Source organism: Callorhinus ursinus, unplaced genomic scaffold (assembly GCF_003265705.2).
Source record: "Callorhinus ursinus isolate GAN/ISIS: 27379988/994484 unplaced genomic scaffold, GSC_fseal_2.0 scaffold22, whole genome shotgun sequence".
Taxonomy (NCBI): Eukaryota; Metazoa; Chordata; class Mammalia; order Carnivora; family Otariidae; genus Callorhinus; species Callorhinus ursinus.
The window spans coordinates 2,858,096-2,879,202 of record NW_027397084.1 but is presented as its reverse complement, the minus strand read 5'-3'; the positions used below and the strand labels follow the sequence as shown (position 1 = coordinate 2,879,202).

Here is a 21,107-nt window from a genome sequence, read left to right as displayed (position 1 = left end):
CGCCCCATTCTCATGATCACCTCCGGGCTGTGGCCCACCTTGGCACAACTGCCACAACCCCCCAAAGAAAGTAGCACACCCCAGAGGGGGAGAGGGAAGGTGCCAGCCCTCAAAGGAGAAAAGGACCAAGGCCAAACTGGGCTATCTGCGGACGCTCATGCCCAGAGCTGTAGATCCCTGCAAACAGCCAACGGGGCAGTGCAACCAGGGGAAGGCCTGAAGCTGTGTGGGTCAGGGTAGGGATGGGTGGGATTCAGGGTTCTAGCAAGGGCACTGGGAACCTCCAGCCCTGTAGCTAATAAGAGTCTGCAGCATGGCTATCAACAGCAGAGGGGCAGGCCAAACTGCCCGAGTTCCTGCCGCCTTTCTTCCAGCACACCCCAGAGGGACCAGACCCTGGGTCCCTGTGAGCTGCAATCTCCTACCCTCAAGCTCCCAGGCCTGCCTTCAGACAGAGACTCACCCCACTGACAGCGGGCTGGGGACATACGGGGGAGGGCTAGGCAGAAATAACCCTCCCCCACCTTCCTTCTAGCAGAAGGGCCGGGCTTAACCCAGGATCGGGGAGAGAGGCGCCTTCCAGCTAAGATGCAGGACTGCTACCTGTTGCCAACACCACCTGAGTCTAGGGACCATCTGGACACCTCTGGGTGGGCAGGGGCGATACCTTTGCTTTGCCACTTACCAGTGTGAGTCCAACTCAGGAGGCTGACTGGCTTCTTCTACTATGGCTGCTACAAGAGCTGCTGTCCCCAGGGCCCCCAGCCCAAGCTGGACTGACCAGGGACATCCCAGGGCCTAAAGATTAGAGTTCTGTCCAGGACCCTCACGCTGGCAGAACGACAGGGGCCAGGCAGGTAACGCCAGACTGCTGGGCCTGACGTGAATGAGGGTCTGGGGACTGCTGTGAATCACCACGTACATGCCTTGTCTACAGGGGCCTCTGCCACTCAGCTCCAATCTGCAACCGGCCCCACCCAGCCAAGGGCCACCAGCCTGCAGTCTCTGAGCAACACAACGAATTCTATGTTTTGCTGGATGGGCCAGAAAGGCCTGTTGTTACTTCTAAAACCCTGCCTAAGGAAAAGGGGGTCCTTGGGATTAATCGGTGGAGACAGGCACAGAGTTCTATGTGGCGCAAAGTCTGGGATTCGTGATGTTAGGCTGGTGCTAGCTTGGGGATTAGCACGGAGTACAGAGCCAAGAGTTCCAGGTCGGGGTGGCTTTCCTGTGGCTCTTAGACAGGCGTTGCCCTTGCTGCGGAGAAGGTCACACCCCATAGGTCCCTGACCCTGTACCACTGGAGCTAAGGCTGCTGAGCCCCCTGTGCCGGAGGAGGAGCAGGTAGCTAACAGGTCTGGGGGAGGGCACTCACATTGTCTCTTTGGTCAAAGTCCACGGAGCTGGAGACAGACGTGAGACGCTCATACCGGTCATGACTGTCCCCGTGCATAGCTGAGGCCACACTGGGAGTGGGGGGGTGAGAGAGCAGAGAGCCTGGTGAGTCTGAGCTCCTGGGGAGCAGGGCTGAATTGGGGGGCTCCCACTCCAGAGCTCCCGGGGCTAGACAAGGCACAGAAAGCACAGAGGCTGAAGCGGGGAGGGATGACTGCCTTCCCCCTGCCTCCCTTAAATCCGCCTCTTTCCTTCAGGAGGCCTGGGGGGCACCAGTGCAGGGCAGTGAGGGAAAGGAGGGTGTCTTCATCGTTGCCCGCGGAGGCTGAAGTAAGAACGGGAGCAGGCCCTGCAGTTCTGGAGCTGACCAGCAGGGGACCGGATGGGGGGCAAGAGAGCCAATGTTATGCACAGGGCAATGGGGAGCTGAAGGAAAGGATGGACTAGGAGAGCCCCAGGAGGGTTAGGGATAGAGGGGGCTGAGGGATGTCCCCCAGGTGGGCCCCTCCCTTCCCCTTTCCCTGACCCCAGCAGCTGCCGCAACTCCAACGTCAGTCCTATAGACAGAGACCAATGATGCGACCTCAAAGGCCAGACTCGGGGCTCCGTGGGAAGTCCCCCTCCCAGGCCTCCAGAAGGGCTGAGCAGGGAACCCTGAAATATGAAGAACTAGTTGTTAGGGGATGGCAAGCCACTGGTGACACCCAGTCTTGTCTCTGTGACCAACAGGTGAGCGTACTGTAAGTTTCCGGGAGGACGGCCCCTCCAGCCCAGCCACCAAGAGGGCAGGGCACACAGGGAGGGGCTTCTCCCAGGCTGAAAGCCAGAGTGGAGGATGGAGTGGTGAGGCAGAGACAAGTTGGGGAGCCCCCTGCTCTGCAAAGCACACCGCCTGCGTTAATCCGAAACATGAGCCTGCAGAGGAGAAAACTGCAAAGAGAAACCAGTAACTTGGCAGGAAGAGAAGAGAAGCATGAGAGAAGAAAAGAGAGCGCTGGTTTGGTGGGGATGAGGGGGCAGGTGCCCCACATACTATTCCTGTTCCACTCGCTCCCTCTCCTGCCACCGGCGTCGCCTGGGGAACAGAGAACAGACAGGGTTAATGGGGGAGGGGCGGCGGGGGGGTTCCCCGGGGAATGGCAAAGGCTGGAAGCCCATGCCCTCATGTCCCCCACATCCGCTCTGGGACTGGTCCCTCTTCATCCCCCCAACAAAGGTGGATGAAAGAGGGCTGGCTCTTTCTTACCCCGGAGGAGTGTGTGTGTGTGTGTGTGTGTGTGTGTGTGTGTGTGTGTACAGGTAAGGGAGAATCCCAAAGCCTTACCTGTCTGCATCTGTCACCAAGGCCAGCCGCCCATAGTCCCAAGCCACCTTCCGGAGGATGGAGAACAAGAACAGCAGTGCCTGAGGGCAGAAGGAATGGTTGGCAGGTGGACAGACTGTCCATGCACTGGACTAGCCAGGAGGGCAGGGGCGGAGGGGCTGGGATGACCTTGGCTCAGGTGAACTGTGGGAGGCTAGGCTCGGGCTGGGTGATGCAGACCCCTCCCACAGGTAAGCCTGGGGAGTCAGAGTCAGGTGGAGGAGAGGTTAGGGCTGCGGGCGTTAGCTAGCTATCTACAGGGTGTGGATGCCAAGTGGGGGGGAGGTGGTGTGTGGGCACTCACAAGGAAGCACATAAAGTCAAGAGCCAGCACGGTGGGGACGCCCCCAAAGGGCAGGCCCTGCAGGACGGTGCTGCGGATTCGGGCGCTGTAGCAGTAGTCCTTGGGGTTGCTGTTGTTGAGGGCCGTGGTGCCCAGAGTGGCCAGAAGGAAGGGCAGCATGGCTGCTACTGCCGCATGGTCCTCCTGGGCAGAGAGCACAGTGGTCAGCGGGGCTTGTTCCTGATGCCCCGCATGGCTCCCAGCCTGAGCACAGGGAGAGGGAGTGAGGGCAGATCATCCGGCAGCCTGGGTGGGTGGAAGTACTGGCTTTCTGAGATAAGGGCCTGGGGAGGGGAGGGTTGAGTCACATGGATTTACCTTCATTGGCTGTAAGGCTGCGACCCCACCCTGGGTCTGGGGAACTTGGCCCACATCTGGACTGGGGAGACTGGTTTTTCTAAGCTGGAAGTTGTGAGTCTCTAACGTCTGCCTCCCACCACCTCCATATACACACACAAACACTCTACACACACACACACACACACACTCTCACATGCTTGCTTTCTCTCTGTCTTTCTCTGTCTCTGGAAACTGAGTATGAGGGAAGATGGGGAGGTCGGAGGCCCGAGGATTCAAGGTGAAGAGGTGGGGTCTGGAGGCCAGGAGAGGATGGGTCAGGAACCAGCTAGGTCATCCTGATCTCCTCTTCCTACCTCTTAGAAAAATGGCATGGTTTCATTGGCTTAGAGTTTTCAACTCTGTTAATCACTTTCTCAATACAATTGGCTTAAAAAAAAAAAGAAAGAAAGAAAGAAAAAGATGTTCAGCTTCAGAGCTGGTCCTCTGTGCTCAGAGTAGGGACCTGAGGATGGAGTCAGAGTGGGAAGTCAGTTAAAAAGTAGGACTTCCGGGTTTGTGTTATCGGCCCGGTCCCAGTCACTCCTGCTTGCTCTCATTCCTTTTCTCCTGCCTCGGAAGCAGCTACACCCTCCTCCCCTCCAGCTTCCTCACCTCTCCAATTATCTCAGCACAGGGGTCACCTGAGTGGTGTGAGGACTACAACTCCCAGAGTGCCCTGCTCCTGCCTCCGGAGTAGGGCAGGCTGGGAATGCCAGGCCCTCCAGCTTTTCTATTGGCAAAGGAAGAGAGAGAGAGTGGGTGGGGGCCTCTCAGCCTGCCCAAGCCCCCTGCAGCCAGGGTACTACCCTTCAGCCCTGATCCCCACCACTGTGGGGCTGTCCAGCCTTCTGTGGACCTGGAGGATGGGACGGGGGAGGAGGAGGGAAGGGGCAGCCAGCCCGGATACCTGGGTTCTGGGAGTGCCAGGGGACGAAGCCTAGCAGGGCCCTGGGGAGCTAGGGTGGAGGAGAAGTGTGACCGAGGCACTGCTGCCCCACCCGCATCCCACTGGGGGGCCCCTGGGGGCCCCTTCTGCTGACAACACTGAAACTCTGCCTTGGTGGGGGGGGATCCCCAGGGAAGAGAGGAAACCAGACAAAGAGAGAGAACAACAAACCTAGAACCGGTGATAATAACTCTGGGAGCAAGCATCCTCCAGCCTCCTGGGTGGACTCAAGGGTTTCTTCTGCCCACTGATCCCTGGTTTTCCCTAGTCTCTTCCTAACACTTAAATTACAGGACAAGAGGTACCAGCTCTTGGAGGGGGAAGCTGTGGTTGTTTGTATGTTTCACTTGGTCCCAGGGAGTCTCTGAAAAGCCTGTGTTAGGAAGGCTAAGGTAGTACCTGCCTGGTTGTGTTATGCCTCCCTCTTCCGTTCCAGCTCAAGTTGCCTTAAAAAAAAAACCCCAAACCAAAAAACCCTGAAAACCCCATTAATTCAGTGATTGCAACAGGCACCACTTATCAAGTGCTCACTGTTTCAAGAATAATACATACGTGATTTCATTTAATCCTTGACAATCCTGAGTTGGATATTATTGCCATTTTAAGATAAGGGCACAGGGGCTCAGAGAGGTTAAGTAACTTTTCCCAAGTCACACTGCTAATAAAATGATGGGGTTCAAACCTAGGTCAACCTCTTTCTAAAGCTAGAACACTGTTCAGGGCATCATGCTCTTCTGATGTGCCTAGAACAGGACTCTGCAGAACATGGAAGTTTTGTACATGCTCATTAAATGTTCTCCGGCTAGAAAACACCAGAACACTGTGGGAATATGTATGTTCAGGTGTGTAAACATGTGTTGATGTGCCAGTGTGTGTGTGTGTAGGGGGAAGTAGGTGACTGGTCTCTTAAGTTGGGGTGTGGGTGTGGGTGTGCCTGGGAGCCTGGGTATGTAAACATAGGTGCATAGAACCCTGGGGCACCAGGGTTAAAGGGGAGGTTAAAGGTAGGTAGAGGTAGCTTGGGTGTGTGGTAGTTGGGGGCCCTCTGCAGTAGCACCTCCCCCCTTAACTCCCTACTCCAGTGAACTCCACCAATCAAGACAGCTGTCTCTCTCCCTAACTCCAAGGCTTCACCAGGCCAGAATATAACGGGTACAGGGAGCCTGGGTGGTTCAGTCGGTTGGGCATCTGCCTTTGGCTCAGGTCATGATCTCAGGGTCCTGAGATCGAGTCCTATGTCCCCATGTCGGGCTCTCTGCTCAGTGGGGAGCCTGCTTCTCCCTCTGCCCCCCACCCACCTCGTGCTCTCTCTCACGCGCACGCTCTCTCTCAAATAAATAAAATCTTAAAAAAAACAAAAAACAAAAACGAATGTAACAGGTACAAACCCCTGGAGGCCCCCCCCCCACCAGTCCTCTCCACGCTGAAGGAAGGTGGAACATTCCGGGAGCTTTTACATTAAGGGGACCCCACAGGGTGGGTGAAGGTCCAGGTAGATGCTTAGTAACTGAAATTACCATGTCCATCTGCTGCCTCCCTCTTTAGAGTCACAAAGCACTCTCCCCTCCACAAATGCATTGCTCTTACATACCCCCCCCCACAAACCCAAGGAAGGTAGGGCACACTTGCTGGATCAGATCACCATCCCCACTTTACAGGGGAGGAAGCAGGGACCCAGGGAGCAGAAGCAACTCACAAGAGGTCACAGGGTGGGTGAAGGGTGGAGCCAGGGCTGGTGGCTTTTAGGCTGACTGGGTTCCTCTAAGCTCCAAATTGTGGGGGTGAGGTTGCTGGGCTGAACTTCACCTAGGGCAGCTACTCAAAGCTTTTAGTGAGAGCAGCTGGTTGGAGGGAAGAGACTGAGGCAGAATATTTGCGGGGAGGTGTTGGAGGGGGCAGTTCATCCACTCAGCCAGCTGTATCCTGGAAATTCTCTCGTCTGACACTGAGGCTTTGGCCGCCAATGGGTAGAGGGTGGCGGAGGATTTTATTTCCAGCTATCTAAAGGTTGTTATTTTACCATTAAGAAGTGGCAGGGGTGGGGGAGTTATCAGGTAAAAAGTTTTTTTCTTCCAGAGTCACTTGGGAAGATTTCTTCGTTTAGGGCCTGGGCTCCTAGGAAGGCGGTGTGGTCTGAAGAGAGGAGATGATGATGGAGCCCTGCCCTGCTATTATGTAACCCAGGCCTCAGTCTTCTAAACTGTAGCAAAGAGGTATTAATATCCTTGCTCCACCCCTCCCAACTTCACAGGGACCGGCAAAAAAGTATCCACGCGTGAGGATAAAAGCTCTCGGAAAAGAATGCATTATCAAATACTAATTTTACTCTGATTTTGTGCCAGGCACCGTTCTAAGCGCTTTACGCATGGTAACTTATTTACTCGCCATCCAGACCCTGAGAAGACACTGAGGTGCAGAAAGGGTACATAACTTGCCCAATGTCACACAGCCAGACTGTCATAAATCCAGATACGGGCCCACTTATATGGCTTAAGTATATGCTCTTGACCATTGCATTTTGCTGCCCTGGCCCACAGAGGAGCCGCTTCCACCGAGGGTCTGGGAGTTGGGGCTGGGGGCTGCCTGCTACAATTCTGGAGAAATGCCACATCCTATTGGTGTTTGCCCTCCTTTTTGCCTGTAGCTGCCAGGCCCTCCACTCAGACCCTGGGCTTGTGATTTCAGATTCTGGGAGAAGTGTAGAGGCCAGGTGACAGAGCCTGGGGGTTAAAAGCTCAGGCTCTAGGATGAGACAGATCTGGCTACTGACCTGGGCAAATTTACTTCACCCCCCTGGGCCTCAGTTTCTTCATCTGAAAATGGGAATAATCATCCAGTTGTGTGGTTGTTTTGAGAACTAAACAAGATGACTTATGTAAAAGCTCTTAATAGAGTTCAAGGCACGTGATGGATTCTAAAAAAATTAGCTACTGTTATTAATAAAGTCTGGCATAAAAGGGTTGGTTTAGTGGAGGAAACTGGTAAAAATAAAAATAAAGGAAAACACACTTTAATGATAGAGCCCCTCAGTCAGGATGGGCTTCTTGTTTAGACCCAAGGGCTTATATGGCATTTGGGACTCTGCCACTAAGTGGCAGGGAGTGTCCTCAAACTCTTCAAATATACCCAATCCATTTGTAGCAGGCCGGAAAGGTGGCGGTATGGGAGGGTGATGCTATGCCAGGATGGGTCAGAAGTTCAGAGAAAAGAACCTATTATTGATCAACAACCAGGCAGGGTGCCAGGGTGCCAGGCTCTTTATCTGTGTTATCTAGTTGATCCCCATGATAACTGTAAGGAGGTGGTAGTAAACACACTTTTAAATTAAAACTAAGGTTCAGACAGGTTAAGTAACTTGTCAAGGTCACACAGCTAAACAATGGCAGAGCTGGAATTTGAACTGAGGTCTCTAAGATGCTGTTATAATTGGAGAGAACTTGTAGGATGTCCAAAAGGGGATTAGCCACTCCAGCTACCTTTAGCTGCCCACCACCTGCCTTCTGCCTTGCCACATCCCCACCCACCCACCCATAGGCCAAGACTGAGTTGGGTGAGCCAACAGCAGGCCCTAGCATGTGCCACCTGGAGCAAGCCAGGGCCTGGACCCTCTGGTGCCCTGGAGGACAGTCATGCTGCCAGCATACCAGGGCTGGAAGCCTGGTAGACACTCCCACTCCTCTCCTCACAAGCTCCTGGGGGGCAAGACCGAGGGTCCATCCTTAAGAGGCGTTGGGCACAGCCTCATTCTTCCTGGGCCGACCCAGGGCTAGAGTGGTACTGGGTAGAGAAGCTGGGACTCTCCTGCCCCACAGGGAAGTGGAGTGCTGAGCGGCCAGACCTCCCCCCAGAGGACCCAGGCAGGTGGCAGCACAGAGCCCCAAGGGCAGCGGGCCCCTCTGACCTCTCCTCTCCACTTCCAAGCGACCTTCTCTTCTGAGGAACAAGACGCCAAATCTTTGGGATTGTCCTCCCCAGACAGTCAAGAAGGCCAGGAGGGACAAAGCGCGCCCCCTCCCCCCAACAGGGCCTTTGCCCCACTCCTGGTTCCGTGTCTGAATCCTCTCCCCACCGCACCCTCCAACGCAGGCCCGGGCGGCTCATGAATGAACTGCACTGTGTGGGGCGCAAGGAGAGGACACGCTCCCGGGGCCAGTCGCCTCCCCATGCCGCGACCAGTCCCCAGACGGGCCGGGGGCAGCGGCCGGCTTCATGCCAGCACCCGCGAACCCTGCCCTTGTCCGAGCCCGAACCCCGGCCCCGGGTCGGCTTCTGGGGTACTCAGTCCCAGAAACAGGAGACAAGATAAAAGAGACCGAGGGCACTGGACTTAGCGACCCTGGAATCCAAAACTCGGGGGCGGGGGCGGCAGGTTCCCCACAGCGGCGGCGGGCTGATGGGGGCGCAGCTGGAACCCTGAGGGGCGCGCGGGGGACGCGCACCTGGACCGGGCAGGTGGCAGAAGAGTGGCGCTGGGGGGCCGGGGGCGGGGGTCCCACCCCTCGGGATCTCCCCAGGGGTGGGGACAGACGGCGGGGCACATCTGGACCCTCGGCAGGGTTCGGAGGACTCGCATTTGGCTCAAGATGGTGCGGGGTTGGGGGCAGCGCGCGGCACCACTAGGTCCCGCGGGCCCGGGCACCTCTGGGTCCCGCAAGAGGTTGAAGGGAGGGGACACGCAGCTGAGTCCAGGTTTTTCTTTGGGTGGTGGTAGGATCCTCAAAGAAAAGAGAAGGGGCTGGGGAAGGGTCGCGTACTCACCCCCAGGCGCAGACTCGGCTCCGGCTCGGAGCCCCGGGTTGGGGCGGGGCGGGGCTGGGGGAGGGGGAGGGGGAGTCGCTGGGCGGCTCGAGCTCCGGGCTCCTGCGGCGGCCGCGGCAGTCTGGGGGAGGGGGAACGAGAGGAGGGAGGGGGATGAGGAGGGGGCGGGGCCGCGCAGGTCCCACCCCCCACGCCAGCACACGCAAGGCGCGCGCGCACTCTCAGACCGCCGCTCTCCCGGCTGGGTAGGGCGCGCAGGCGCAGTGGAGCGGCCGCGTGGGGGGCAGAAGGCGGCGCTGGGCCAGAGAGACCGGCGAGAGACATTCCCGGGCGGCGAGAGCGGTATGGCAGGGTGGCTGGGGGGAATGGGCGTCAAGCTCCTAACTTTTTCTCCGCTGTCTTCCTTCCCTGCAGTAGGGAAGGCGCACTCACCGGGGTGGGTGGGGAGAAGCTGGAGTGGGAGGTTAGTGGGCCCCTTGGGGGCAGAGGGGCGGCCTCTGACCCCTCCCCTCCCCTCCCAGTCCCCAGGGGCGGCGGGGACCCCAGTGGTCCCTGCACCCCGCGACCCCCTCCTGCGCTCACCTGCCTTCGCAGAGATGTGGGGCCGGCCTGGGGAGCGGTGGGTTGCGGTACAGCCTTTGCGAGGTGGCCTCAGCCGGTCACCCTGCCGCGGCTCCTCGAGTTTGTCTTACTTCTCTCGTCTTCCCTTCCCTTTCCCAGCCTGGGTCTTCAAATAACTTGGTGACTCGTTTGCCAGGCGTTTCTGTGGTGTGGAGAGTGAGTCCACTGCTTTCTGTCATGCCAGTGAGTGGCTTCCCCGGCTCCAGGGGGTTCCCAGGTTTCTTATTTCACCAGAGGCTGCATCAGCCAGGACTAAGACTGGAAAAATGGAAAGGGAGGGAAAGAGAGAGAGAGACGTGTGTGTGCATACTCCTGTATAGCATCCACACAGATCACAAAGGCATGCAGAGTACCAACTTATTCATTGAATTTTGGGTTCCTGGAAGGCTCTCTTCAGGCTTGAAGAGGGTTGGTCTGGGGACAAAAAGGAAGTATTGCTTTCCATAGTGGGCAGAAAATGAATTTTGCCATCCTAAAAGATTGAATGGACTGAATTTATAAAGAGGGTAACAAAAGGGCATATGGGTGGAGTACCCTTGGGTAAGTTGGGAAAAGCTGGGATGCTGGGATATTGGGAGCTACTTAAACCCTGGCTGCTGGACAGAGGAAGGTACTGCCTACCTGGTTGTGCCCGGTTCTTGTGATTGGTCATTGTCTCTGCTGTCTGCTGGCCTTTTAAAGGGTTCATTAGTAGTTTTTGGAATGCAACTGTGAGGTTTGATTTATTGCAGTTCAAACTGAACTCCCATTCAAACTGAGTCCCATTGGTTAGCTGGAATCCAGTTTAGTGGATCTTGGCCATCATTTAAAAAAAAAAGATAAGCAGAGTGCATTGTACTTAGTAAGACCAAGTATTGTTTCTTGATGCTTGCTTTAGGTATACATATGTGAACGTGTTAGGTCTTATACCATGTGTGTTTTTTGTGTGTCACAGAAAACTTCGAAATGCATTGGTCTTCCGTATCCTCCTGTTTGCCTTCTTGCCTTCCTCAGTCTGAGTGTTCAGTCATTTAAAATTGTATACAAGGACTCAGCACACTGGGAACATACAATAACGAACAGAGTGTGTCTCTCTTTTTTTTTTTAGGGGAGGTACTGCCCAAGAATAGAGACAGTTTACTCTTCATTCATGGAAATACAGAGAATTGAAGAACAAGCATTTTGTTGGACAAGGAAGTGGGTTGGCTTAGGATAGAAAGGAGAATGGGGTGAAATTGTCTTTGGTAGACTCCTTGGTGGGAAGAATCGTTGTAGATTTGGCTTGTGGGCGTTGTTTTGGGTAGGAGCAAGCAGTTCAGATGAACAAGGATCTGCCCTGTTTTTTTGTTTTTATTTTTCTTAGATGGAATTGTCCATTCAACCCTTAGAGCTTCTTGGATGTATATTTACTATGGAACTTTTCGCATATTGTGTTGATTTTGTGGTTGTAAAGCTGGTGTGATCCATTGCCAGTAGCACTTATAATGGAAGTGGATCTCTGAGGATCACTACAAGGTATTTCTTACGTATTACTATTTTTTAGTCTGAACATCTGGGGGATTCCTGGCCTATTTCTGCCTGTGCCTGATTAAGATTACCACATACTAACAGGCAGAAAGAAGAGGGAACTTTTCAAAAAGCCTGAAATGGGGGCGCCTGGGTGGCTCAGTCGTTGAGCGTCTGACGCCTTTGGCTCGGGTCGTGGTCCCAGGGTCCTGGGATCGAGCCCCGCATCGGGCTCCCTGCTCAGCAGGAAGCCTGCTTCTCCCTCTCCCACTCCCCCTGCTTGTATTCCCTCTCTAGCTGTCTCTCTGTCAAATAAATAAATAGATAATCTTAAAAAAAAAAAGCCTGAAATGATAATTGAATCAAACGCACTATGAAATCCATGAAGAAACAGTGGCCAAAATATTTTATTATTGCTCCTGATTATCAGGGGTAAAAACCTTGGCATGGAGTCCATTTTTCAGGTGGCACTCTGTTTGGCACTGTACGTGATTATTTAGACTCGCCTCAACATTTAGAAACTTACACGATGTAGGAGTCCTTTTAAGCCTATCTTGTCCGATTTTTGTGTTGGGGGGCCCACATAAAATGGATTTTCCTATTTTTGTTACTTGGATAGTTCTTAAGGAAATGGGACTTGGGGCCCCAAAGGTCTCTTTTTGAGGGTCTCAAAAATCAGGTTACAAGTTAGCCTTTATTTTAGAGGCTGATGATTTGTTTTGGGTTATAGCTCATCCTGGTGCGATTGTACATGTGTATTAGCAACGACAACCAGTTTGTAAGAGCGGACTGATTTAGAGTCCCGCAGTGTTGCTCTGGGTCAGATAATACACTTTCTTGTTAAGAAAGGCACCAGGTAGCTTATTTATTAGTGAAAGACAACTCAGAGTGGGAAAATCCCTCTGTCAAAAACTGAAAATCATTTGTGTCTTTAGAAAAGAGAAGGAGCACTTCGTTGTGTCTACTTTAACCTGTGAAAAACACTTTTAGGAGTGAGGGATCTTTTATTTATTTTTAAAGATTTTATTTACTTATTTGAGAGAGAGCATGAGCAGGGGAAGGGACAGAGGGAGAGGGAGAAGCAGACTCCCCACTGAGCAGGGAGCCCGAAGCGGGGCTCAATCCCAGGACCCTGGGATCATGACCTGAGCCGAAGGCAGACGCTTAACTGACTGAGCAACCCAGGTGCCCCAGGAATGAGGGATCTTTAAAGACACACCCTTGGTGCTGCCCTGAGAATCAGGGAGTGAGGCTCTTCTCCCTGGTCAACATCTGGGAAACAAACTGATTATGCTGCAGACCTGGTCCCTGCTGGTTAGTTCAGAGACGGATTCCCCACTTGAAGGCAACCCCTTTCGTGGGAAGCCAAAGCATTTTCATTTGCATGCCTCTTTGCTCTTCCCTTGGACCCCTGCTTGACAGAGAGTTACTGAGGTCCCAGAGAATGGGAGTGGAAGAGATATGCTTTTCATCAGCAGCATCCTGTCTTTGAGTGCAGGGGCTCCCGTAGGATTTTCCTTTTCTCTACTGCCCAACTGACAACTCCATAAACCTGGCTCCTTACCAGTGGCCCAGTAGAGGTACTAATGGGAAGGAAATGTGTATATGATTAAGTAGACGTTAACTTTGCGTTGTACAGTTTTCCCGAGTTTGACCATACCAAGATTGTTACAGACTTATTTCTGGGACTGTAGGTGTTTGCACACCTGTGAGGTAGGGATGAAGGGGGAGCAAAGCTAGAATAGATAAAATCCACACATTGAAAAACCAATTTGAATAATTGAGAATTGGCATGTATATTAAGGAACCTCTGTTTTAAATATTTTTGTAACAAGGTGGAACATAAGGTAAATAAACAAGCATGGGACAAGAACCCTGGAAACATTTTATCTTTGTGAATCAAATTAAGAAATGGAGTCCTAGCTGGTAGCCTTGGTAGAAAGAGCCCACTGTGCCATGGAGGGAAGCTTTGCTTATTGATAGTGATGCTGTGAAAACTGACACCTTGGCAGGTGAATCAGATCAGCTTCAGCTTTGGTCCTAGGCTGGGCTGGGTGTAGTGCAGATATTTACTGAAAAGACAGGGGCATCTGGGTGGCTCAGTCAGTGAAGCGTCAGACTCTTGGTTTTGGCTCTAGGTCAAGATCTCAGGGTCCTGGGATTGAGCCCCATATGGGGCTCTGCGCTCAGCGGGGAGGAGGTCCTGCTTGAGATTCTCTCCCTCTCCCCCTTCCCCTCACTTTGCACATGTACACTCCCTCTGTAAACAATAAATAAATAAATCTTAAAAAAAAAAAGCTTTTTAGGTGGATGGGGCATTGGCTAGATGGGTATTAAAGAGGGCACTTGTGATGAGCACTGGGTGTTGTAAGTGATGAATCATTGAATTCTACTCCAGAAACCTATATTGCACTGTATATTAACTAAGTAAAATTTAATTTAAAAAAAAAAGGACAGCTTTTTAATTCCTGAGTTTTACAACAGAGGAGAAAGTGCTTACCCTCTGTGTGGTGTGTTTCTTTCTGTGAAGTTTATTAGTGGTTAAAGCAGCCATCTTATTTGGGTAGGGTGCAATAGAAACAGACTTCTGACTTTGGACAGTCAGCAAGTTGCTTAGCATTTTGGACTTTATTTCTTCATCTGCAAAATGGTACTTTATTGAGCCCCCAGAACTATTCAAAACCTTTAGCAGATTCAACCCTTTGCACACTGTTGCTGTTTGTTATTTGTCTATAGGTTTCTGTTGGGTGCTCATGAAGGGAATCATCCAGGGGTGCCTGGTTGGCTCAGTCAGTAGAACATGCAACTCTTGATCTCGGAGTTGTGAGTTCAAGCCCCACATTGGGTGTAGAGATTACTTAAAATCTTAAAAAAGAAAAAAAGGGAGTCATCCAACAAAATGATCTATGAAAGTACTTCAAGAATTGTAACACGTTCTACTTGTGTGAGGTTAAAAAAAAAAACCCCACAAAACTTCCTAAAAGAGACTAATTGTACAATAAAACAGTAATGAGTTTTTAAGCAACAAATGAGTACTTACAGGTACAGGAAGGTTGGGGCGACACCTGCAGGAGATGGAAGGACCTATGTCTGCATGATAGGGCAGAGGGCCAGGGAGTGCCTTTTTTGATTGCTGGAAGCTGATAGGCTTCTGCTTTTCCCTGTTTTAATTAAGAAGGACATTTCTGTCCTTACCCTAGGTGTTTTTCCTTTTTGTGACTGAGCCCTGCATTTGTATGGCGTTTCTTTTTAGTTACTGACAATGTGCTTTGAACATGCCTTTGTGATTGTGCTGAACTTTTGATTTTTTTTTTTTTTTTTTTGGTTTGTTTCTTTGGAGCCCATCCTCTTGAGAGGCCTTTAAAATGTGCATAACAGGGGCGTCTGGGTGGCTCAGTCGTTGTCTGCCTTCAAACCCCCACATCGGGCTCCCTGCTCTGCAGGAAGCCTGCTTCTCCCTCTCCCACTTCCCCTGCTTGTGTTCCCTCTCTTGCTGTCTCTCTCTCTCTGTCAAATAAATAAATATAATCTTAAAAAAAAATAAAACGTGCATAACACCTCAGGCACTTAAAGATGGAAATAGTTTAGGTGGAAACAATGAATACATATGATACTAAGTATACCATTTTGCTGTTCCTTGCTCAAGTAGTGGTATATTCCTGCTTTCTACAAAGCACCAGAGGTATAGACTTTGCTTTTCCAGGTCAGTCTCTGTGCATTAAAATTCATTAAACACGAGTTCCCTGTGTCTAGGAGGCTTTCCCAAGTCACTAGGAACCTGAGTGGAGGACACAGGAAAGACCACCAACCCCCCCGGCTCGGAGCCTCTTTGGAGCTGGGGCATGAATTGCAATTGCAGATTGAATTGTATTCACTTAACAGATACTTAGTAAACTCCATTCATGTGTATTGCGCTGAGTCCTCTGAGTGTGCAGCAATGAGCAGTGCAGACCTGGTCCCTGCCCTCACTGAGTGTATTTCCAAGGGAACCTATAAAATGATGTCAAGTAAAAAGCTCACTATGTGTCCCTGAAACTTACAGGGCCTTCAGAACAGAAGGAGAGATCTTAAAGCTAAACCAGGATGGAAAATGAGTACAATTCTTGGATTGTATTAAGTAATCTCTTTCATTCCCTCCCTCCCTCCCTTCCTTCTCTTGCTTCCCCTTCCCCCTTTCCCTCTGCGGAGAGGTTGTGATTCATACTATAAACCCGGAGGGCAGTACTTGGTGCTGACCAGGAAGTGGCATGAAAAGCCATCTCTGGCACTGGAGTCTCCAGAGTACCTGGCCTCTGAGTGAGAGTGTTGTGGAGGAGGAAATATCTTTGGGTTAGTTTCCTGTGCAAACGCAAGACTCAGAATGACATTGCTTGTGAAACACAGCATTATATATATAGACTGCTCCAAAGTGAATCAGGGCCTGTGTCTGCTGATGGATTTATGCTGGGAAATAACATCAAGGTCAGTTGGAGTTGCTTTGAAGTAAATTGCTGCCTCCATTACTCTGGCCTGATCCAAACCAGTTATTTAGTGGTGGGATGAGGTGATTTTCCACAATGGGTACTGTAGGCACCAGGCCCAAGAGATGATTCCAGGGGCTTGTAAACCTGACATGGGCTAATCCTCCCATGACCGGCACAGTGGCTCTCCTAAAGCATGTTTGCATGTGATGTCCTGGCTCCTGATACACAGATACGAGCTCTGCATCATCTGGCTTTCCTTCTGTGTAGAGCCACGGGTGAGGGGAATCTGTTCTTCTGTTGGCTATCTCATTTATTTTATTCAACAAATATTCTTTGCATTCCTACTCTTTCAATACCTGCTGGGGTCTTTTGCTGGGGTGGGAGTGGAGGGGACCACAGTTTTTTTTTTTTTTTAAGAAATAAGGGACATGGGATGCCTGGGTGGCTCAGTTGATTAAGCATCTGCCTTCAACTCAGGTCATGACCCCAGGGTCCTGGGATCAAGCCCCTCATCAGGCTCCTTGCTCAGCAGGGAGCCTGCTGCTCCCCCTGCTTGTGCTCTCTCTCTTTCTCTGTCAAATAAATAAAATCTTAAAAAAAAAAAAGAAAGAAAGAAGGGACATGTATATAGTAAGTGAATATATTTGATTCTTTTGTGCTTTTATGTTCATGGGAATGCTTACTGCTGTCCATTTGATGTCTTAAGTCCTTTGGGTGTGGAGGTCACCATCAGATCCACTAAAGAGCTAGTGAAAAGTCTGGATTGGATTGGACCTCGTCTTGTGAAAATGGAAGTACCCCCTGGAGATGTGAATGTATTACTCCTGTGTCTGAGGGCAGTACACATAATCCTCGTGATCTGAGTCTCTATGATCTCTGAATTCTGGTGTGAGTTCAGGTGCCATGTTACCAAGACCTCTGGCTCCTGAGTTTTGGAGAATGAATAGCTAGAACTAGAATGTGAAGGGTTATCAGCCTTATCTGAAGACAAGTATCCAAATGCATGTAGTTGCCTGAGTTTGGACGGTGAATGTTGGAGCTGTGAGAGCTCCTCTGGCACGGGATCCCCAGATGTCCTCAGTGTGCAGGAGGGGGTAGCAAGTGATGCTGCAGTTTTGCACGAGGCTTACTGGGGGAGATGTGTTTGGTGCTGGCTCAGATTTAGCCAGGCAGAGACGGGCATAGGTTGTGGGGGTGGCTTGTGAACGAAGCACGGAGAGGAGGTTTAGGTTTGGGTTTGTGCCCAGGCTGCCCAGCAGATTTTAGAGAGGTGCCTTGAATTGTGGGTTTGTTGTACCCAAGTCAGGAAAGTTCTGGGAAGCCCCCAGCACTTTGGCAGTCCTTGGCTAACGTAAGTGTTATTGAAGAAGAGGTGCAGTGTGGAGAGGCAGCGTGTTGCAGTTCTCAGGAGAGGGAATGTGGGTGGGTGGTGCTGGGCTAATCTTGAGGGTTCTGTGGAGGAGCTGTGGAGCCTCTTTTCTCCCCAGGAATGAGAAAAAGGGCCCACCAGCGTCAGATGGGAAAACTTGGCCGAGATCAGAGGTCACTGCAGCCTGGACCAGACGGACTGCTTTTCAGAGCCTTTTTTTTTTTAGATTTTATTTTATTTTTTGAGAGAGAGAGACAGCAAGAGAGGGAGCACAAGCAGGGGGAGTGGGAGAGGGAGAAGCAGGCTCCCTGTGGAGCAGGGAGCCTGATGTGGGGCTCGATCCCAGGACCCTGGGATCATGACCTGAGCCGAAGGCAGACGCTTAACGACTGAACCACCCAGGCGCCCTGGAAAAATACTAATATTTAAAGTTAAATCATGTTAGCTGTTGAGTAAGAGCATGGGTTCAGGAAGCTCTTGGCTGTGTGACCGTGGGCAAATTCTTTCACCTCGCCGGTTAGAGAATTACTCCTCATGTGTAAAATGAGGCTAACACTAAGGCCCATTTTGGAGAGGTTTTTGTGAGGCTTAAATGAGATGGTACCATAAGGTACTTGTCTGGTCTTTCTCAGCAGATTTCTCCATGAGGCTCTCTGCAGCCAAACACGGGGCTAGAACAGGGGTGTCTTGCAGCTGGCATTGCCCCCTGGCTGTAGGGTTTTCTTCAGCATGCCCCTAAGTGATTGATGCCTGGGTGTTGTGGGCCACTGGGGTTGCCATATTTGTTGGTGCTAGCGAGCCACAGGGTTGGGGTTCTGTAAGTTGGAAGCCCTGGTGTTGGGTCAGTGTTTGTTCTTATATCTTAAACTTGCTCTTCCAAATTCCGCTTTCAGCTGTGGTGGGGGGCAGGTAGTTTTTCTGTGTTATATTGTTGTTGGGGAGACTGACCCAAATAGAGGCTTTGGTCAGTGGCTTGGCAGGAGCATCCTTTGGCTCTACTTGGCTAGCCCTCAGGTACCCAGGTGTTCTGGCGCTTATATTTGGGGAAAGGTGACATGGTGACAAGACAATGCGGCAGTTGCTCAGGTAGTCTTCCTGCAGAGGGTAGAAGCTCTGGTTTCAGGAGGCACGCCAGGCTTTCCTCTCTGGAGGACTTGGGGAGGGGTCACTGGTTGGGTGTGTACAAGAGGATTCCTGCTTTCTTCCAGCCTGTGGAAATGATTCAAGCAGGAAGGCATCCTCTGTGCTCTTGTATTATAGCAAGAACTGCTCTGGGCCATCCAGCTCTCTGACCCCAGTTAGAATATGAATCAGCAAAACTGTAGCTGGAGTTCCATCTAATCATCTGCGTATCTTTTAACCACTGAGGTTTATATTTAGTGACTAATGTTTTTATGCTAGAAGTACCATCTCCCACACAAGTCCCCAGCAGGCTGGCTGTGAGTAAGGACACTGACTTAGAAATAAACCCTTTCCCCCTCTTTTCCTGCAGGATTTGCCATGGCTTTCTGTGCTGGGCTCTGGGGCTCCTTCACCCATGCAAGCCGAGCGCTCAGCCAGCGCAGTTTCAGGTAACTTTCCCATTCGGCTCTTAGAGCTGTGTCTCTGAGTGAGCCTCCCATCAGGGCTGGGTGTTATGCGACTAGAAAGGGAGTGGGAACTCACAGAGGTGGGCTTGGCGTCTGGGAAAGCTAAACGGGCCAGAGCAGCTGGGGTTTGGCTGGGTTGGGTAAGAGGATTGGTTAAGGACGCGACCTTGCTGTTGTTGGAGGTGGGGTAGGGAATGGCCGACAGTAGAGGAAACTTCAGTCCTTGCCGGATTCTTGCAGTGACTACAACGTCTCTCTGACCCTGTCATTCCCCCAGTGCGTGAAAACCTCTTTTAAAAACAGAATCTCTTTTTAAAATGTTACATGCGTATTACCAAAACTCAGGCATGGTAGAAGTGTGACAGCTTTACCTCCTTTTAGATGCTAAGCCAGGACACAGAGCACGGGGTGCGTTATTGTTGGCAGACATGCCTCCTGGCCCCATTCGTGCACTCACTCCCGGGCATTTACTGAGCACTGCGCCTAGGGTTGCTCATAGATGAATAAGAATCGCTTCCTGTCCTCAAAGCGTCTTCACAGTTGGCCACAGGAGCAAGCTTGGAAACAAATAACTCAGAGGAGATGTGACCAGTATAATAACAGGGGTTTGTACGGTGCTTTGGATGGCTTGAGACGGGCTGCTAACGGAGGAGGGGGAAGGGGGCACAGAGGCAGCCTTCGCAGAAGGGAAGTGGGAGCAGGCCCCGGCCGGGCCTCCAGGGGCGTGGTCAGTGGTAAGAGATTGTGGCCCTTGGATGGCAGGTAAGTGGGGGCCAGGTTGTCAACAGTGTAGACAGTGCTAGACCACTGAACAGTTCTAAGGGGAGTGTTCTCAGCTTTATGTTCTAAAAGAGAGCCCCTGGCTGGCAACGTGAGGCGCACGGAACCACACGGAACCAGTTTGGACACTAATGTAACAATCTTGGTGTAAGAGAGAAAGCTGCCAAACTGAGGAAGTGTTGGTTGGGGTGGAGGGAGAAGACAGAGGGGCTTCATGGCTAGTATCAATAGGACTTGGCAGCCAGGGTGCTGATGGAGAGAGAGGTTTGCAGCATGGGAGCTGGAGGAGCCCTTATCTAAGTAGGAACTGCAGCAGCACGGGGAGGTGTGCAAGGGGAGATGATGAGGTCAGTGTGGGACCTAGTGAGTCTGCAGAATCAGTGGGGCGTGGGGGGGGCGGGGGGGCTTAGAGTGGAAGTGCAGGGCTAGAATACAGGAGGGAAGTGAGGCCGGAGATGGAATTTACTAGTTGGAAGCAAAAGGAATCAATAAAATTGCCCCAGAGTAGTCATGTGGAATGCGAGGGGAGAGCCTAGGGTTACCCTGGAGAATGTAGCACTTAAGGTGCTGGCATCAGAAAGATAGAAATCCCACTGTTATCAGACGCTTAATAATAGCTTATCTGCCTTTAATAGGTGCACTTTAAAAAAAATTCCATTCTAGTGGGGAAAAATGCACTGAGACAAAAGATCGTTACCTTGACTTATTTCTGGTTTCTTCTTTTATGTCAGGGGACTCCCTTAGCAAACCTACTCACTCATATCGTCTGGGTCCCAGCAACACATAGATGGGAAGTTTGGGAATCAGTGTATTCTGGCGGAGCAGGTTTTACAGGCTAGGCAATGGGTGAGGCCTGGCCCATAAAATAGTCCCTTAATCCTCAGAGTTCTTTTGGATACCAAAGGCTTTCAGTTAGGCTGCCATGAAGTTCGTTGTAACAGAAAATTGGGTTCTATTTAAAACCCCTCCAAATCGAGATGTTGACCCAGCCGCAGAAGCTTATGACTGTGAAGAAACTGTCTTGGGCTCAGAGAAGTCTTCACAAGCACCTGACTTTCTGTCAGGGCCCTGGGTTTTGCTCTGTTCATTGCGTTGTTGATAACGTGATCTCTCCCAGGCCTTGTCCTCAGAGGCCTCTGCACCCTGACCAGGAGAGATACAGACCTCAGACTTTTTTTCTTTCCCCAGCACCACCAGGAGCCTCAGTGCAATTCAGAAGATGACGCGGGTCCGTGTGGTGGACAACAGTGCCCTGGGGAATACCCCATACCATCGCCCTCCTCGTTGCATCCACGTCTATAACAAGAACGGGGTGGGCAAGGTGGGCGACCGGATACTGCTGGCCATCAAGGGACAGAAGAAAAAGGCACTCATTGTGGGGCATCGCATGCCCGGTCCCCGGATGACCCCCAGGTTTGACTCCAACAATGTGGTCCTCATTGAGGACAATGGGAACCCTGTGGGGACCCGAATTAAGACACCCATCCCCACCAGCCTACGCCAGAGGGAAGGTGAATTTTCCAAGGTCCTGGCCATTGCTCAGAACTTTGTGTGAGCAGGGCTCGGGCCGCTGGCTGCAGTGGGACTCACGAGAGGGAACTCGGGGCCCCATGGCTGGGGAACAGTGTCCTGTGAAAAAATAAATCTTTTCATGTA

The 21,107-nt window shown here is 51.6% G+C and overlaps 2 protein-coding genes across 6 annotated transcripts in view; one reads left to right on the top strand and one right to left on the bottom strand.

Moving 5' to 3' along the window:
• The window catches only part of TMEM63B (transmembrane protein 63B), a 23,850-nt gene extending 14,025 nt beyond the window's left edge, over positions 1 to 9,825 (bottom strand). The window contains exons 1-6 of one of the 3 annotated variants that reach the window (XM_073905016.1): positions 9,727 to 9,825; positions 9,145 to 9,265; positions 3,063 to 3,245; positions 2,720 to 2,799; positions 2,429 to 2,470; positions 1,376 to 1,466 (exon numbers count right to left, since the gene is read on the bottom strand). In XM_073905016.1, the coding sequence (XP_073761117.1) occupies positions 1,376 to 1,466; positions 2,429 to 2,470; positions 2,720 to 2,799; positions 3,063 to 3,221 (372 nt within the window). In that variant the 5' untranslated portion in view covers positions 3,222 to 3,245; positions 9,145 to 9,265; positions 9,727 to 9,825. The remainder of the gene's footprint in view (positions 1 to 1,375; positions 1,467 to 2,428; positions 2,471 to 2,719; positions 2,800 to 3,062; positions 3,246 to 9,144; positions 9,266 to 9,726) is intronic. The other 2 variants (XM_025890477.2, XM_025890479.2) reach the window with 2 other exon arrangements.
• Positions 9,378 to 21,107, top strand: MRPL14 (mitochondrial ribosomal protein L14). Of its 3 annotated transcripts, XM_025890481.2 has the most exons (4): positions 9,378 to 9,486; positions 11,108 to 11,259; positions 18,575 to 18,653; positions 20,640 to 21,107. In XM_025890481.2, the coding sequence occupies exons 3-4, from the start codon at positions 18,583 to 18,585 to the stop codon at positions 21,004 to 21,006; spliced, it is 438 nt and encodes a 145-aa protein (XP_025746266.1). In that variant the 5' UTR covers positions 9,378 to 9,486; positions 11,108 to 11,259; positions 18,575 to 18,582; the 3' UTR covers positions 21,007 to 21,107. The 3 variants fall into 3 exon arrangements, with proteins under 3 accessions (XP_025746266.1, XP_025746265.1, XP_073761118.1); XM_025890480.2 differs by lacking the exon at positions 11,108 to 11,259; XM_073905017.1 differs by lacking the exons at positions 11,108 to 11,259; positions 18,575 to 18,653 and having other exon boundaries at positions 9,397 to 9,486.